This window comes from Electrona antarctica, assembly GCF_951216825.1.
Source record: "Electrona antarctica genome assembly, chromosome: 6".
Taxonomy (NCBI): domain Eukaryota; kingdom Metazoa; phylum Chordata; class Actinopteri; order Myctophiformes; family Myctophidae; genus Electrona; species Electrona antarctica.
Genome location: NC_136811.1, coordinates 11379277 through 11397127, shown reverse-complemented (window position 1 = coordinate 11397127; position 17851 = coordinate 11379277). Strand labels below are relative to the sequence as shown.

Sequence of the window (17851 nt, the reverse complement as noted above, 5' to 3'; positions counted from 1 at the left end):
CTGCATTTGAAAACCGATATTTAGCTTAAAAAGTTCAATTTCCTTGACTTCAGATTTACAACAAAGGATCCCATACATACAGGTTCTGCGTACAAGCCAAGGATCAGAACTACTGCCACTCTGCCAGATAATGTCCCTGTATTTCTACAGTGATCGAGCTCCAGGGTGTTTAAAAGAAGACGCTACGTACTGTATAAGGAAGAGGGGTAAGCATTAAAGAAACCTACTGTTATTTTATTTACTGTACAGAAGAATGTGTGCGTTCTGGTGACGTCAGTCTTCAACATTAGTACTAGCAAATAATTAACACCCCCCCCACACACACACACACACACACACACCCCTTTCCTACATAGCTAATTTGACTGTTTACCTCATAGTTACCGGACAACCCTATACTTCATTACCCACAGTCAACATACCTATGTAACGTATGCTCACTTAGACTTACGTAAGTACAGTACAGTATGTAAGTAGCCTTGGAAACCGACGCTTCCAGGGCCATGTTAAGCCTATCTCCTGTTTCTGTAGTAGGAGACGGCGTGATGCATATGTAAACCCCCTGGACATGAATGACGCTAGTGTGCACGTTATTACAAGGTCGACATGCAAACAATCCAACACTTCATGACCAATGTGTACTGCATAATTAATAAGATGGCACACCCCTCAACATCAATATGCATTTAAACAATACAAATTACTCTTTCCAGGCTAGTTCATTTGCTGAAGTCCCCTCCAGAGAGGAGATAAGTGTATTATGTTACATTGTACTGTATAGGTATTTTTTTTCCCCAACAATGTATTTATTTTCCTTTTTCCACACAAATGACAATACAAATATACAAAGAAACAACAATGAACATTACAAGACAATTACTGATATAAAGAAAGCAAAACGACAATAACCAAAAAAAGACAAAACAAAAAAACAACAGCACTACTCCTCTTCAGCTCCATCCAAATTACTCATACAAAGAAAACAAAACAATTACCAAAAAAGAAAATGACAACAGCACTACTCCTCTTCAGCTCCATCCATTAAGTGTGACAAATTATTGTTCTTAATATACCTTATAAAACGGCCCCACACCTCCTGAAACATTTCTTGTTTGTCCTTAAACTGTATAGGTATTTCATTCAGAACTGTTTTTCTTTTAGCAAAGCATGGTTGGCTATAGGCTTCTTTGGGGCACACCTGATGGAAGGTTATACACACCTGTCCAGAACTATTAAGTAACCGAAGAGGTGAATTAAAGCACGCCATTATGTTATGTGTCTCGTGTATTGTGTTTTGTGTGTATAGGTAACGGGTCGGGTACTGTTACCTGACCTGCTGCTGCACCCTCTAAAATATGATTCCTTCCCCGTGCAGTGTTGAGTATACCGAATACATGGTGACAGTCTGCCGCGAAGTAATGGGTTAAGCCTACAAGGAAGTACCTGTGTGGTCAATATTCACACAGGGTGTAAAGTCCATGGTTAAGAGAGAGAGTCCTGGATGGAGAGCTGGAGACCATTTCCTCATGACAGGTCGGTACAGCTTATTTGAATGCATTCTTTGTGGAATTGGATTGGTGATTTTCAGAGAACAGCTGTGGTGGTAATAGGTTTTGTTTCAGGGAAATGGCCAGTGAGCTACTGAGCGGAGGCTCCACTGTCGCAGGTACAGGTAAGCTGTGTGGACATTTAAAGACTGACATAATCTCTTGTACATACTAGCCTACAAATCAGAATTCACGCATGTTAAACTCTTAGTTTATAGTTTGGCTGTATGTATAGACCGTGCAGTGAATTGAAAATAGCCGACCTACAAGCTGCTCACTATAATACAACTGAGTGAGCTTGTAAATCGGCTATTTTTACTAGTTGTTGAAAAACTTTTGAACATGTTGTAAGGTCTTTGCCTAAGATAAGAAGACATGCTCAAAGTAAGGACGCCAGGGTTCATGTGGTTAATAATATCCTTATGGATGATGAATCAGTCATTACTCAATCATTGTTTTGGTGGCTGATTTCTGGACTCATTTTTGTTAACCGACCTGTGCCGTTGTATTTTATCCAATTGATATGTACACATCCAATCAATATATAGGCTACTACAACAGAGTATGAGGTTTGTTTTCATTTGCACTTATTCATTTCTTTAAAAAATAAATCCTACAAGTGCAACCCGATAGCCAATTGAGGGCGTGTATACCGCATGTATTCAAACACCCCACAGCAAGTGTCCGTTTCCATTCCCAGACCACTTCCCATATCACTCCCCAAACACCCTCCACGTTTCCCCATCTCTCAGTCGCTCAACACTGTGACATTCAAACAAAAGCATAAAAAAGACCCCCAAAATAACATACGACTGTCCTACATTATTACGCTATTATATCATAAAGTTCACATTGCGCGAGTGATTTTCTGCTACTCACAAAGGTAAAGAGAATGGTTACCACGGTGACCAGCAGTCGCTAAGGTTACGAAGGGCTCCATCCAGCGCGTCCAATCACAGTGCACCTCGCTTCGACTGGAGTCCTTCGCAGGAGGATGAGGTGGAGGAGTCTAGGGACATCAGGAGCCTGCCCATGCCCATGGCCCTGAAGAGAGCTGTACGGTAGGTCACTGCTTCTCAGCGTGGGCTCCGTGCTAAGGAGGAGGTTAGGAATTAGGAGTTCTGTTACTCTGAGAGTGTACGAATGGGTCCATTTGGTTCCATTTGTTCGCTCTCAAGGGTTAAATTAACGCTGAGGATTTTACATTTGGGTCCCAGCGATGTGAAACGGGGCTCCGTTGGCTACTGTATATCAAACCGGGGGTACTGAAAGTGGACGTCAGGTTAGATCCCCGGCCGAGTCATACCAAAGACTCTGAAAAATGGGACCCAGTGCCTCCCTGCTAGGCACTCTGGACCAAGGGTTGGATTGGGGTAAGGCCCTGCGACATGCTAGTGTCATGCCCAGGGGACGTGTACTTGTACATCAAGCTGCCTCGCTCACACTACAGAAACAGGAGATAGGTTCCTGCCCTATGTGGGCCTGTTATGGCTTGGCAAGGATTACTATACTTTACTTGCAGTATGTGAGCAATGATGAACTGTGCAACACATTCATGACTGATAAGTTATATAGGTGGCAGGTTGCCCAAGTGTGTTGGTTTAGTTGCCACGGTGGAAAAAATTAATAAATAATCTTTCACTGGTCTAGAGCAGATCATTTAACCCATTTTGGACTGAGGTCGATTAAAAAAATCCTAACATTTTTCTGAAAACCATGTTTCTATTTCAGTGGTACTCAACCTTTTTCATGTCAAGGACGCCCAGAATTATCTCTATTGGGCCACGGACCCCCATCTCAAAATATGTAGTTCCAGGGACCCCTTAGAAGCCAAATGTTCGCTCTGAAATATATATTCAAAGATTTGTGCCACATTTTCACGACTTTTCAAAAATAGCAGACCTACAAGCTCGTAGCGCGCCACTCGGTGGCGCGCTATGAGCTTGTAGATCTGCTATTTTTCAATAGCTAAATTATAACATAATGTTTAAAACACCAAAAGTTTCCTTTGTGTCTGTTCCAGACAGGTACAGATTATGCACATTCCAGTGGTGACCAGTTGGCAGTCGTGGAAAAGGAACAAGGCCAAGTCGCTGCAGTGGCACAAAGACAATGTCCAAGGATTCGTGGCCTTCTTTGCACTCTGGAGGAAATCCCTGAACAAGATTGGAGGTGGGCTGATAGCTATATATATACAGCCTGGAAGGTTACAATTAAAAGCCCATTGGGGTAGCATTATTTCATTAATTTTATAGCTAAATGAATTCATAGGTTGTTTGAACATCTCATCATTCTACCGGCTCACTTAAATCACCCTGAAGAAGAGTGGTGGTTATAACATTGAACCTTAAACATAATAGGTATACTGGAAGATTGTTGTTCCGATTTTCTTTTTAAAGAAAATACAAAATAAAGTGAGGCTTAGGGAATTGTAGTTAAATGACTAGCACACATTAGTGTGTGTAATTTATAGTTTAACATTTCTTGGGCTCAGAAATGTGGTTTTCTATATATATATATATATATATATATATATATATATATAGTTTTATAGAAAACCAAATAAAATAAAATGTGTAGAATCGGCCTCTGGTCTTAATGGGTTAAAACCAAAAACCTTTGACCTTGGACAGGAAACTTTGGTGGTGGAGTCCAGTCCTTCTTCCTGTTCCTGAGGTTCCTGGTGGTTCTCAACTTCTTGTCTTTCCTGCTGCTCGCGGGGCTTGTCCTGGTGCCCAGCGTCATCTTTAGATCTGTTGGGGACAGTGCTGTCAACTCCACTGGTAACTAAACACATGCTCATTCTTCAAGTTTTTTTTATCCCACTTTTTTTTTTACACTGGGTGAAAAAGAAAAAAATTGTAATCCTGGGCGCTACACTCCCTCTGTCAACCATGGGGAGAGCAACGGACTGACCTCATGCTTCCTTATATGCATGAGGAGTCCAAGCCGCTTCTTTTCACCTGACAAGGGGAGTTTCCCCGGTTGGACGTAGCGCGTGGAAGGAACACGTTATTCCAACCAGTTCCTTTCCCCTCCATCAGGCGCCCCGGCAGTTTAGAGACCAGATTTACTGCATGTTTTCTTCAAGGTTTTAAAGAAAAGAATACTACGTTATTTCTATTTCACTTTTATTTGAGTCATGTTATTTTATCAATAAAATCTTAGTGTTTTGCCAGTTAGTTGGGGGCCCACCAACTAACTGGCCAACCAGTGGAGCCCCAAGCCCACAGTTTGGGAATCTCTGCCATTGATAATATTGCCCCCAGTCTTATCCAAAGTATGTTTGTTGTTGCAGTGGCATTATGATCAGTAGTACAATTACTATAGTTTATTGACTTGTACAATGATAAACCACAGGAGCTAAATAATGGATTAACAAGGTTAAAATGATAAAATAAAATAACAAATTAGCATTCAGAAATACACCTCACCACAAAAGGAACGTAATGAAGGAGACAAGAAATTAAGAGGCGTAAACAAACAAAAACCTTAATGTAAAGTAAAGTGTAGAATGGGAAATCAAACGGTGTTTGCAACAGGTTATTCCATATCCTCTTTCACTTATAGCTCAAGATGGAGATCTATTCTTTTCATATGTATTTTCTCAATCTGAAGGGATGCCCAAATCTCTTTATTATCGGCAGGATACCATCTCACAGCGCCAGGCAGTGGTATCCTAGCAACACGGATAGAATCGCAGTAGCAATAAGTGAACCCAAAAAAAGGTGATTTCTATTCCCTCTCGTCTAGGAAATGCTTGAAGGTGTACTCTTTGCTTTGATTCTTAAAAGCAGCAGAGAGAAAACTATTTTTGCCTTGATGTTGTTGGTGTGATGGGGGATTTCGAAAACACAGGACATGATGTTAAGTCCATAAGTGCCTAGGGACTCTGCAAGGCAATTAATATTAATATTCTAATTCTTATCAGGACTAAATAAGCTATAAATAACCATTAATAAATTAAGACGTTTAACAACGTTAGGTTTGCACAACTAAAAGACAACCCAGATGATAAGAACGTTGTAAACTTACCAGTATTCGTACACCTGTCCTATGGTATAGTTTATTCCCTAATAAAAAATATAAATTTACACAAAATAATGTGTTTTACTAAGGCAGGATGAACAACAGAGGTTTCATCTGTGTTCCTGCATTTAAACCCCACCAGAGCCTCTCACTAGACTTCACCCTGGCCTCTCCTACTCTGTTTCTCTCTTTACAAATCTCTTTGATAAAATCCTGACACAACAGCAATCTGACTACATGTCCATTTTTTCTGTGGTGGTGTTCAGGTTATTCAGAAGAATGCATGGCTTATGACCCCAATCCTCAAGGTCTGGAGCCGTTCTACAACTACTTCCTGGACTTATTGTCTGGAACGGTGAGAAAACAACAGCAGACAACTGATTAGATTGACAGAACCAGTATCAGTCACCTGGAGATGTACATGTTCCTCCTGAAAATCTATCTCTTGTATGTAGACATACAGATACGGTATACATTCTTTTGATTCTGTCAAATCTTGTTATTGATGATGTGTCCATGAACTCACCTGTATATATTGTTCTCTCCGGCATCCTGGTGCATGCAAAATGTACATTTGTACTTAAGCTTTTTGTGGCAGATTTTGCTGTATTTAGACAGGGCGTAGTAGAGGGAGGGAAGTACATGCAACACAGATGGAATCGAACCCGGGGAACGATGCGTTTATGTAGTGTGCACACTATATGGTCATCTATTATATTAGCACACCCCAAATCACACCTTGTTAATCCAGTGTTTCTCTTCCTATATGCATAGGGCTTCATGGAGTATTCCTATCTGTTCTATGGCTACTACAGAAACACCATGGTATTTGGTGCAGACTTCTCCTACAACATCCCCCTGGCCTACCTTTTCACAACCGTCTTCTACTTTGCCTTCTGTCTCATCTGTATCATTGTGCGGTATGTACTGTACTGTATGTATTGATGTCCAAGAACGCACGCACGCACGCACGCACACGCACACACACACACACACACACACACACACACACACACACACACACACACACACACACACACACACACACACACACACACACACACACGTCTCGTGCACATCATGTTACAATCAGTGGGAGGCCATAAAGTGGGTCATATTTCATCATTTTCAAGTTACTCGGAATCACTTAAATTGAGGAACTTTATATTGAGTGAAAGGTTTCACCTATGGTCTTCAGTTCACTAGGTAAAGTATTTTTTGATTTTATTTTTTGATTGATTGATTATTTATTAGACAATAATAAAATAATGCAAACAGTACAGGGTACAGTCAAAGCACATTGGTCCAAAAGGATAGCACCGAAGAAAGACCTTGCGGTCTTGTTTTCATTCGCGGGCGACTGTGGCTCAGGAGGTAGAGCAGGTCGTCCAATGATCCATGGGTCGGCGGTTCGAATCCCGGCTCCTCCTGTCTACATGTCGAAGTGTCCTTGGGCAAGACACTGAACCCCAAATTGCTCCCGATGTGCTGGTTGGTACCTTGCATGGCTTCCGCCGCCATCGGTGTATGAATGTGTGTGTGAATGTAATGCACAATCTATGTAAAGCGCCTTGGATAAAGGCGCTATATAAATGCACCATTTACCATTTACCATTCGGGTCCCATGCATTCATTCACAAACACAACAATGACAATAGTCGAGATATCTCAAAAACATGATAACTATGTACAGGTCGAAGTACAAATAAATCAAAATACAAATAAATCAATCGGATGGGGGTATAAGGAGGTTGGGCAGTCACCTGCTCTCCTTCTGACCCGCTGACATTGATATGTGAATTTTCAGACCGGTTTTGAAGGAAGCCAGTGATTTGCTTGTTTTGAGGGAAGGGGGCAGGGCATTCCACACCTGAGTGGCAGTGCCGTGGAAAGTGAATTTACCCATATTTGTTCTATATGTGGGTGGCACGACCAGATCATTATTTATGCTCCCTCTAGTGTTGTGGCTGTGAGAGTTGCTCACCTTTTGTGAGGTAATCAGTTGTGAAGATTAGTTTTGATTTTAAAGTCCTACTTCATAGCTATGTGGCATTATTGGCTAAACCGTTTTAGCTTTTTAAAAGAACATGGAATATTAGACGTGCCTATATGACGGTATAAAAGTCATTCAGTCTCATGGTTGTATGTGTGTGCATGGTCTGTAGTATGTACGTGTTGCGTGCATAGTACGTTTGTCTCTGTGGTTGTTCTGGTCAGTAATTGTATGGTAGAGAGATGTTGAATGTGACACACCACGCAGAAACATAAAAGACAGAAAGGCATACTTTCGATTGATCTTTGATCGACCGCATCTGTATTTAGTACCCTCCCCTGATCGGTTGTTCTTGCAGCATGGGGACTGCGGCTCGCGTTGCCGTAGCGACGGGAGGCGGGGCTGCCGGCGGTTACAGCAAAACGGTGTTCACGAGCTGGGACTACGGTTGCCAGGGAGACCGAGCCACCAAGCTGAAGCAGAAGAACGTCCACTATCAGCTACAGGTCAGAGAACTGTGTCCCAACATGCTGGAGAATATGACCTGATTTATTATACAGTATTCGGTTTGCGCATTGTGTCGCACCGCAACGCATTGTGAGCTTGCAGATCTGATATCTTTGGTGTGGAACACCGGCTTAAGAAGGTAACCGAGTGTTTAGGTTACGATATAGGCTCTGATGCCTGACAGCGAGTCCCTGGTTCAACTCCTGGGCAGACCATTTTCTGTATGTCTCCCCTGCTCTCTTGTTTTCTCTCCCCACTGAACTATCAATAAAGCCATAAAACACCCCAAAAAATAGCTCAGGTACAGTATACGCGTGACATCACCATCATACCCGGAAGTTCTGCAGGAACGTCTAACGACTAACGACTTTCTGGCCTTGACAGCCCATACATCCAAAAAGAAAAGTCCTATTTATCTGATTGCATTAAACAACGTTAAACTCACTTTGCCACTCGATTTGCCACGTGCGCATACCCTCTATATCTATAACTTCAAGAAGGAAGATACACAGATACTGTAGAACATTTGACACATTTTTATTCATGTAATATACAGTACATAAATATAATATGTACAACATACATAAATGTACTGCACAAACGTGCTCTTCGAAAGCATCTTTGAGTTTTTAGGTCAGGACGTCGCTTAGTTTGATTTATGTAAGTTTGATATTATTAATATTATTATTATAAACTGTAAATAAATAGAAAGTCTCCCCCTCTCTCTCTCTCCACTAGGTGGACCTAGAGGAAGAGAGGATAAAGAGAGAAGCGGCCTCTCTGACGTTGTGTCGTAAGGTCTTTCTGTATTCCCTGCGCTTCTTCCTGACTCTGGTGACCTTTGCCCTCATCGCAGCAGCCTTCGTTGGCATCTTCCAGGCCACCGTCTTCAGCCAGGTCAGCCACGCCCACGACGCCACTGTCTCCCAAACAGTTTTTCCAATTTCCCAATTTGTATGGGTCACGACTTGAAATGTACTCGTGACTCAACCCTTTTTGTAGCTATACCTTTCGAGACGGGAACCCATTTAGGGGGTTGTACAGTATATAGCAACATGCATTTTTGGTAATTCTTTAATAAATATTTGGAGGTTTTCAGAAAACGTATTTGTTTAGAAGGCGTTTTTAGAATCGGCCTCAGTCCTAAATGGGTAGTAGTGCAAATAGCCGATCTACAAGCTCGTTGTGTGCTTTTTTCACTAGTTTGGGTCCCAGGCAAACGTATAATGTCTCTTGTGGGTCTCCAGATAAAACGTTTGGAAACCACTGCACTACACAGTCAAGATGTGGATGTGCACACTGTACTGTATAGTGTACAGTTTTCTGTATGTTGCTATAATCAGTGCTTCTCAAACTTTTTCATGTCAAGGACCCCCCCCAAAAAAAATTGTGGACACAGACCCCCATCTCAAAATATTTTGTTCCCAGAAGCAAAGATTAGATTTTTCAAAAACATTGCAGATATACAAGATCATAGTGCGTCACTTCGTGCCGCACTATGAGCTTGCAGAACTGCTATTTGTTTAATAGCCCCCCAAAAAATCTAAATCTAATCTTTTAATGTATTAAGACCTTTGTGTTTTTAATAAACGTATGAGGAAGTTTGACCTTTTATAAAAGTGGTCCACAGACCTGTAGCTGCTATTTTTGACGAATGCCCTCGATGGCATTTTTAATGTTTGTGGGTGTAAAGCCCAAACCACACCAAAAAGGCTCGAGACGGGACGAGGCGGTTTTAGTGTTCGTCCCAGCGGTGTGATGTGTCCTGTTGTTGCACGTCGACCCAAGTGATTCAACTGGTTCAATTCAATGGCCCAAACCACACCAGCGGGTTGCGAGGACTTGCATGGCGACCCTTTGGTGGGGTTTGGGGCTTTTAACAGTTGTTTGAAGTTTGACCCATCTTTGCCAAACAGAGTAAGAGCGGAGAGCCGGGGTTTCGGGGATTGTTTTTCGAGTACCTGCCTTCCATCGTCATCACCGTTGGGAACTTCATAGTGCCGCTCCTCTGTGACCAGATCGCTGTGTGGGAGAGATACTCCCCCAGCACCACTGTCATTTTGGCACTTTTAAGGTGTGTGTGTGTGTGTGTGTGTATGTGTGGCTGTGCGCACATGCGTATGAGGTTAAAACTTATGAGGTTATACGCACATGCGTATGAGGTTATTAACTGATATAACACAACACAGAAGCTGCAACCATTTATGATCTTATTTTAGGTGTATTTATTATTATTATTATTTTTGTATGCTGTGTTCCCTATGTAATGTTATGTCAATGTATTCCACTGCTTGCCTGTCTGTTTTCCGTTCTGTGTTTCTTTGTGAGGACTGCGGATGAAAATTAGCAACAATAATGTGCTATATCCGGTGTATTTACGTCCATGTGACGTCCATTAATATGCATTGTCCTGTCCAAATAAACAAATAAAGTAAGATAGTAAATCATTTGCAAAAGCTGAGATAAACAAACCTCCTAGAAAAACATAACTCTTTAAAAAAATAAAAGGTCATGACAAAACCACTAAAGGAACTGGATAACAGAAACCAGACAATCACAGAAAATCCACCGTAAGCCACATGATGACACAGTGATATTGTGTTATCTGTGTCTCCTGTCAGGTCGGTGTTCCTGCGTATGGTCAGCCTCGGGGTTCTCCTCATCACCCTGTGGGGTCAGGTCACCTGTGCTGGTCATGTGAACAACGAGAAGTGTGCACTCTGCCAATACAACCATGCAGAATATCCGGTAATTAGACCGCAACTAACAACTGAAAATGATATCCTCTATATCTGTGATTCTCAACCTTTTTTAAAGATTAAGTTTAGTTAAGATTTGTACCTCTGAGACACATATTTGAAGAAAAAAGGTACACCGGTTTGAAATTGGTTCAAATTAATTTAACTGGTAGTATGCACATGCATAAAGTGAATGGCAAAGTGAGTGGCAAAGTGAGTGGCAAAGTGAGTTTAATGTCGTTTAACGTCGTTTCATGCAATCAAATACAACTTTTCTGTTTGGATGTATTGACTGTCATGGCCAGAAAGTAGTTTTTTGCCACTCAGTAGGCATTCCCGCATAACTTCTGGGTTTGATGATGATGTCACACGCATACCCTCTATTACCATAATAACACATATCTCCGCTGTCGGGAGGAAACCTCATAACTCCAAAATGTTCATTTTTCCGGAAAAGAAAAATATACATTTTTCAGGAAATAAAGAAAACCTTATGTTTTTAAAACAAAGCAATACAGCCTCGTCAAAGTCCATGAGAGGGGGAGAGGTGGTGGAGTTAGTTGCTTTAGCAGACATTTTGAGGGTCCAATGGAGTTAAGAGATTTTGTCCAAAGCACTTTTTACTACTTTCCATTTGTTCAATATTTTCGAAACAACACACAGACGTAAGGGGTGTTCAATAGCACAAAAAAATAATCAAAAATGTAAAAGTACAAAAGTATCGGCATCAAAAGGTACTTAAAGTACTAAAAGTAAAAGTACTCATTGTGCAGAATGTGCCATTTCACAAGTTCAAAATGTGTACAAAATCTATTGAAAATAGCCGATCTATAAGCTCACAATGCGTCGCGTTGTGACGCATTGTGAGCTTGTAGATGTAAAAATCTCCAAAGTAACTAGTAACTAAAGTTTTCAAATAATTGTAGTGGAGTAAAAGTACAAATGTTGGCACTGAGATGGTAGTAAGTAAAAGTATTGGAAATTGGAAAGTATTAAGTACAAATACCTCATAATTGTACTTAAGTACAGTACAGTACAGTACTGTGTGTGTGTGTGTGTGTGTGTGTGTGTGTGTGTGTGTGTGTGTGTGTGTGTGTGTGTGTGTGTGTGTGTGTGTGTGTGTGTGTGTGTGTGTGTGTGTGTGTGTGTGTGTGTGTGTGTGTGTGTGTGCGCGCGCGCGCGCGTGTGCAGTGCTGGGAAACCCGTGTGGGCCAGGAGATGTACAAGCTGGCGTTTTTCGACCTCCTCATCACTATCGCTGTGCTGGCCCTGATAGAGTTCCCACGCAGGTACAATATCACACACCACTTTACGTCTTCCCCTCATCACTATCGCTGTGCTGGCCCTGATAGAGTTCCCACGCAGGTACAATATCACACACCACTTTACGTCTTCCCCTCATCACTATCGCTGTGCTGGCCCTGATAGAGTTCCCACGCAGGTACAATATCACACACCACTTTACGTCTTCCATCGGCTGTCAAAATAGCCAATCTACAAGCTCACAACACGTTGCAAAGCGGCGCGTTGTGAGCTTGTAGATCAGCTTGTAGATCAGCTAATTTGGACAAAGATATTTGTAAGTGTTTAAGAATAAGAACAATTTAACTGTTGCTGAAACACAGGGGTGGCAGTGTCACAGCACAGGAGGTAGATTAGGCTTTTTTCTGGGAAAACGTTTTGTTTAGAGAAGAAGGGAGTGTCCCAAGGCAAGGACAGACCTGTGTGTGTGTGTGTGTGTGTGTGTGTGTGTGTGTGTGTGTGTGTGTGTGTGTGTGTGTGTGTGTGTGTGTGTGTGTGTGTGTGTGTGTGTGTGTGTGTGTGTGTGTGTGTGACTGTGTGTGACTGTGTGTGACTGTGTGTGACTGTGTCAGGATGGTGGTGGACAGTTGCTCCAACAACAGTCTGGTCCAGTGGTTCGGTCGTCAGGAGTTCCTGGTTCCTCCCAACGTGCTGAGTCTGGTCTATGGCCAGACGGTGGTCTGGACGGGTGCTCTCTTCTGCCCCCTGCTGCCGGTCATCAACACCATGAAGTTCATCATCCTCTTCTACTGCAAGAAGGTGCAGATATGCCGGTTAATGCTATACAGACAGTACGTAGATCTGTCATGTTATGTTACATAAGATCGTGTTTTCCACCACAGTTAAGGTGGCCTTACACTAGCCGATTTTTTTCAATCTGAAATCTGATAGCACCAGACACTACAGGATAATCAAATATCCTGTAGCAAATATCAAACATTCTTGATGTTGATCGGGCCGATCACGCTTTGAGCGGTCGGGCACCCCCCGAGCGTCAAAAATGCCCGATTATCGGCTAGTGTAAGGCCACCTTTAGTCTACCCACACGTTACATTATCCTGCAGTACAGTAAAGTCCTAGCCTGGAAACCAGACAAATCTGACACAGGGAAAAAATATCCCTGGGGAGATTGGTCTGGCGCTCCTCAGTTTTAATTATATTTCGCTCACCCCAGAGTCGTGGGTGACCAATCAGAGCCCACTTTTTTTTTGCTGTGACGTTGGAATCCGTTTGTAAACCGCCCCTTGGAAATACATCTTCTACACCGAAGTTCCAGACTAATATCTATGCACACATGCATGGATGTGCGAGCACCGCAGACTGCCAAAGGCTGTTCTGTCCCAATTCAGGGCCTGCGCACTTTGAAGGCTGCAGCCTACGAAGGCGTCGCAGGCTGCGTCCTATACTAAAGGCTGTATAGACTCATGTCACAGAGCCTTGTGAAATCCTCAAATGCATTTGAGGCAGCCTACGACATGGGACAGGCCTTGGCGTGCCTCTGCTGTGATATGAATCAACGGCCTTCAAATGTAGGCCCAAGTGCACAGCCCCTGAGAGAAGGCGGCAATCCGAGCACTCAAATGGTTGAGTGCTCGAAATGAGGAGAGGTTGGATAAAAAATAAATGTACTTTATTGGTTAAAATAAACCAACATGTTGCGACTCAAAAAGAGTCTTCATCATGAGGGCAAGTATGTAAAATAAATGTACTTTATTGGTTAAAATAAGCCAACATGTTTCGACTCAAAAAGAGTCTTCATCAGGGCAAGCACTTTTTAGACTTAGATAGCATTTGAAACAGACTTATAGCATGTCATGTAGACAGCACAATAATTGCATTGTATGTAGTCGTAGCACTTCATAGGACATATGTATAGCATAGTATAGCATATATGTATAGTGTCATTATATAGATATGTTCTAGTTACGTTCTTAGCTTACGCATGTTTCATGATAAATGCATTTTTATATATGTGATGTATTCCCATGCTTTTTTGTTCTTGCTTAATGTAAATCGCTCTGGATTAAGAGCGTCTGCTAAATGCCTAAATTGTAAATTGTAATTGTAAATTGCAAGTATTCCTCAGGGCATACTTGCCCTGATGAGTCGAACATGTTGGCTTATTTTAACCAATAATGTACATTTATTTTTATCCACCCTCTCCTCATTTTTTAACCTTTTGAGTGCTTGGATCACCGCCTTCTCTTTAGTATTCCAGTCCCACTGATCCTTGAAGCACCAGCCCTACTTTACATTATTTTTTGCATCTCCATCAAACACCTGGTTGATTTTCTTTTTTGTCGCTTTGCACACCCCTGAATTGGGACACGGTCAGCGGTTAACTCCTTGCTTCCTCCTTCACCGTACAGATCACTCTGTTTAATAACTGCCGCCCTGCGGTGAAGACGTTCCGCTCCACCACCTCTGCGTTCTTCTTCCTGGTGGTGTTGCTGTTCGGGTGGATGCTCGCTGTTGCTGTCATGATCTACAGCATGGCTGAGTGAGTGTTTGGCCCACAACGGCTATAGCTCTAGCCCAGACTCATTCATACACAACTGTATTACAACAAGGCCCTCACTTTTAGCTTTTTAAAAGATGAATATCATGTTTTTTTTGGAGACCACTTTTACATAGTCAGTGGATACTATTGTTTATATGTGTTTATAGGTCCGACCCTATGTAATATGTGAACACACTTTTCTCCCCCGCCGTTTAGAATTTTCGGAAGACATTTAAAACAAGTTTGTTCTTCCCATGAACCATAAGTCCGAATGGCATGAAATCTGCAGAGCAAGTCCATAGCATAATTATGCATGAAAGTAGTTTTGTGTAGAAGAAGAGATTGGTCAGAAATGTACCATATATTTATAATAAATAAAATAAAATTATAAATAAAAGCAGAGGCCTCCTCCAATAACATATGAAAGTTGAAATAAGAAGACTGCCTTTTTATTCTATATCTGGATTTTGCATGGGGAAACATTCACCCTGGGAGCCAGCTGACCAGTATGGCCAGTGTCTTGTACATTCCAACCCCAGTTGGGAAACAACCTTTAGCCTACCACCGCCTTTGATGCCAGAACACATAAAATCAAATGTTATAATTATTGTGCTAATTGAGGTTTTGCTACACTACTGTAATGTCTTGTCCTCCCCAGGATCCGTCCGTCCATGAGCTGTGGGCCCTTCCGTTTTTTCCCTACCATGTGGGCCATTGTCCCAACCACCTTCCAGGGTCTGTCAAAAACCACCCAAGACTTTCTCTTTGCCATCGGCTCACAGGCCTTCTCCATTCCTCTGTGCTTGTTCTTTTTGTGAGTGAGATTATATCTATAATTCTATATACTATATACTCTCTGCTGTCAGGCAAAAACCTTGTATCTCCATATTTCAAAACTTGTGTTTTTTCACCCCATGAATGAATTCCCTTCTACTTTGCACTAAACACAAAAGTAGCAAAAATAGCCATCTACAAGCTCACACATGTGAACGTGAAAGTGGTTAAGTCTTTCTGTGGGTATTATAAATATTGAACCAATGATCTCTCTGTCTCTCTCTTTCTCTCTCTCTCTCTCTGGTTCAGTTCTTTTTTCCCGCCTAATATTGAACCTGCTTCCACTGAAAATGAATTTGTTCAGAACCCTAAAAGTTGTTTTCGGAACTGGAACCAAAAAATGGCCACCCTTTCCGTGAAAGCACCAAAGGTTCCAAGAATCTAGAACGGAACCAGTTTCTAGAACCGTTCTTTTTGTGGAAAATTGGCCTCTCTGTACTGTACATATATATGCGTTTCATTGTGAGCTCGTAGAGCAGCTACTTCTTTCATGTGATACAGTTGTACGACAAAGTATATCGGCCTTAAATCAGCCATACTGTTTCTGTATTGCCCAGCTTATGTTCTCAACATGTCCATTCCTCCACAGTGTGTTGATGTTTTATTTCATCGCCTTAGCTTCAGTCTATGGGAAAAGTGTCACCTTACTAAGAAATCAACTTAAACTGGTAAGTCATCGGCATTTGAATATTCCATCTATGATATTATGTACTTACTTTATATATAAAGTATAGCCTATAGTTAAAGTAGTGTTTTGAATTTGAATTTTGTGTTTATCTGAAGAGTCGGACCTTGTGCACCTTGCTAATATTTTAACAGTGGTGGAAAACGTTAAAATTAAAAGTTTCAATACTGTAATGTAGAAATACTCTGTTAGGGTGCGGTCACACCAAACTTTAATTCTGTCAAATTGTCAATTTTCCAAAAAAAAATCTGCAAATGGAAACAAACTACAAATAGCCCAAGTTGAATTAGGGCTGAAGTGTATATTTTGGGATATGTTTTATAATAACTCAAATCTACAAAGTAATTAATAACTAAAGTTTTCAAATTATTTCTAGTGGAGTAAAAGTAATAGCCTATTTGACTTTGAGGTGTAGTGGACTATAGAAGTAAAAGCATTGAAAATACTCAAGTAAAAGTCAAGCACGGTACTTAAGTACATACCGTACACTCATTTACTTTCCACTACTGGTTTCGTTCATGTAGTTTTGGGTGTGTGGTTATTGTTAACAGGAGGGTCGGGATAAGCAGTTCCTCGTCAAGCAGATTGAGCAGCTCACTCGGAAGCTTGGAATCCCAAAAGACCAAATGGAGCCGTGGGACTGATCTACAATGACTGTTCACGCCTCATGATGACTTCCAATCCACGCAGTTAGAATTGTACGGACCACTATTGTTATTGTACATCTTTATTTTCCTGCTGGGCTGACATATCTTTATTCCTGGGCCCGGGGGGTGGTTTGACCGTCAGTTTTGAGGATCCTATGGAGTCAGAAGAGATTCAATATTCAATATTTTCACTGGTTCAATATTTTAGATAATTTCTGCCCGACAGCGACAATATGTATTTGAAACTGTGGCCAAAAGGTGATGAATGGAAACTATTATAGACCTATCAATATTAATTATATACATTATAATAATGTGTTTATAGCCTTTACACATGTGCCAAATGTAATTTAATGTATTTTACTTCATTTAAATAATAGCTTTCTTGAGCTGAGACTGATTTTTATAATACACAATTCAATTCAAAGGGACAAAATGTATTTTCATACTCTGTTTCCATGTATCCTACTGAGAGAGAATGAACTATACAACACCATATGAAATACATGTTTGTCAGAAAACGAGTGATTCATTTTAGTTAAGTGGAATCATTTGGAACTTCGAAGCCATAATGAAGTGTAGTATTGCGCCCTCTAGCGCCATGATGATGTAAGTGTCAAAAGATGTGATATTTACCAGAGCCATCTGATATTTACGTCTGGTTTCTACGAGAGTACTCAGAGAAGTTAGAATGAAACCAACTTCCATTTGGGGTCGAACAGGACCCCTCCCCCGGGACCTACTAGGAGTCTCGGGGAGTCGGGGGATTCCGGTAGACCCAAACTAAAATGATTGATAGAGGAACTCAGGAACCAAATGGACCACCAGCCAGGGTCTGTAACTCGAATAGACCCTGGGTGACGGGTCCAATTGGTTCTAATCTTAACACTGATAAGGAAAGGAAATTAACTTCGTTCGAAACCGGTTTGTCCACAACAATGATATGTTAGTTTAGTTATCACCTTTCCTTTCTTGATTGCAGATTGTACAGATGTACGGTTTACAAAGATTGCACAAGAGCTTATTGGCTAGTTTGTTCCGTTGTGGTCCTGTGTGTGCGTTCATTCAA

At 41.5% G+C, this 17851-nt stretch overlaps 2 protein-coding genes across 2 annotated transcripts in view; both read left to right on the top strand.

Annotated features, from left to right (window-relative positions):
• Positions 1–17851, top strand: part of mboat7 (membrane bound O-acyltransferase domain containing 7) — a 184530-nt gene that overhangs the window by 14773 nt on the left and 151906 nt on the right. The gene's annotated exons all lie outside the window — the stretch shown is intronic.
• On the top strand, positions 1627–17478 carry tmc4 (transmembrane channel-like 4; the record flags this gene model as incomplete). The annotated part of the gene is made up of 16 exons (XM_079503628.1): positions 1627–1672; positions 2431–2608; positions 3571–3719; positions 4181–4330; positions 5843–5931; positions 6351–6496; positions 7928–8075; positions 8815–8973; positions 9993–10150; positions 10698–10824; positions 12006–12103; positions 12689–12875; positions 14486–14616; positions 15275–15430; positions 16040–16118; positions 16687–17478. 16 exons carry the CDS (start codon positions 1627–1629, stop codon positions 16777–16779), a joined length of 2094 nt encoding a protein of 697 aa, XP_079359754.1. The 3' UTR covers positions 16780–17478.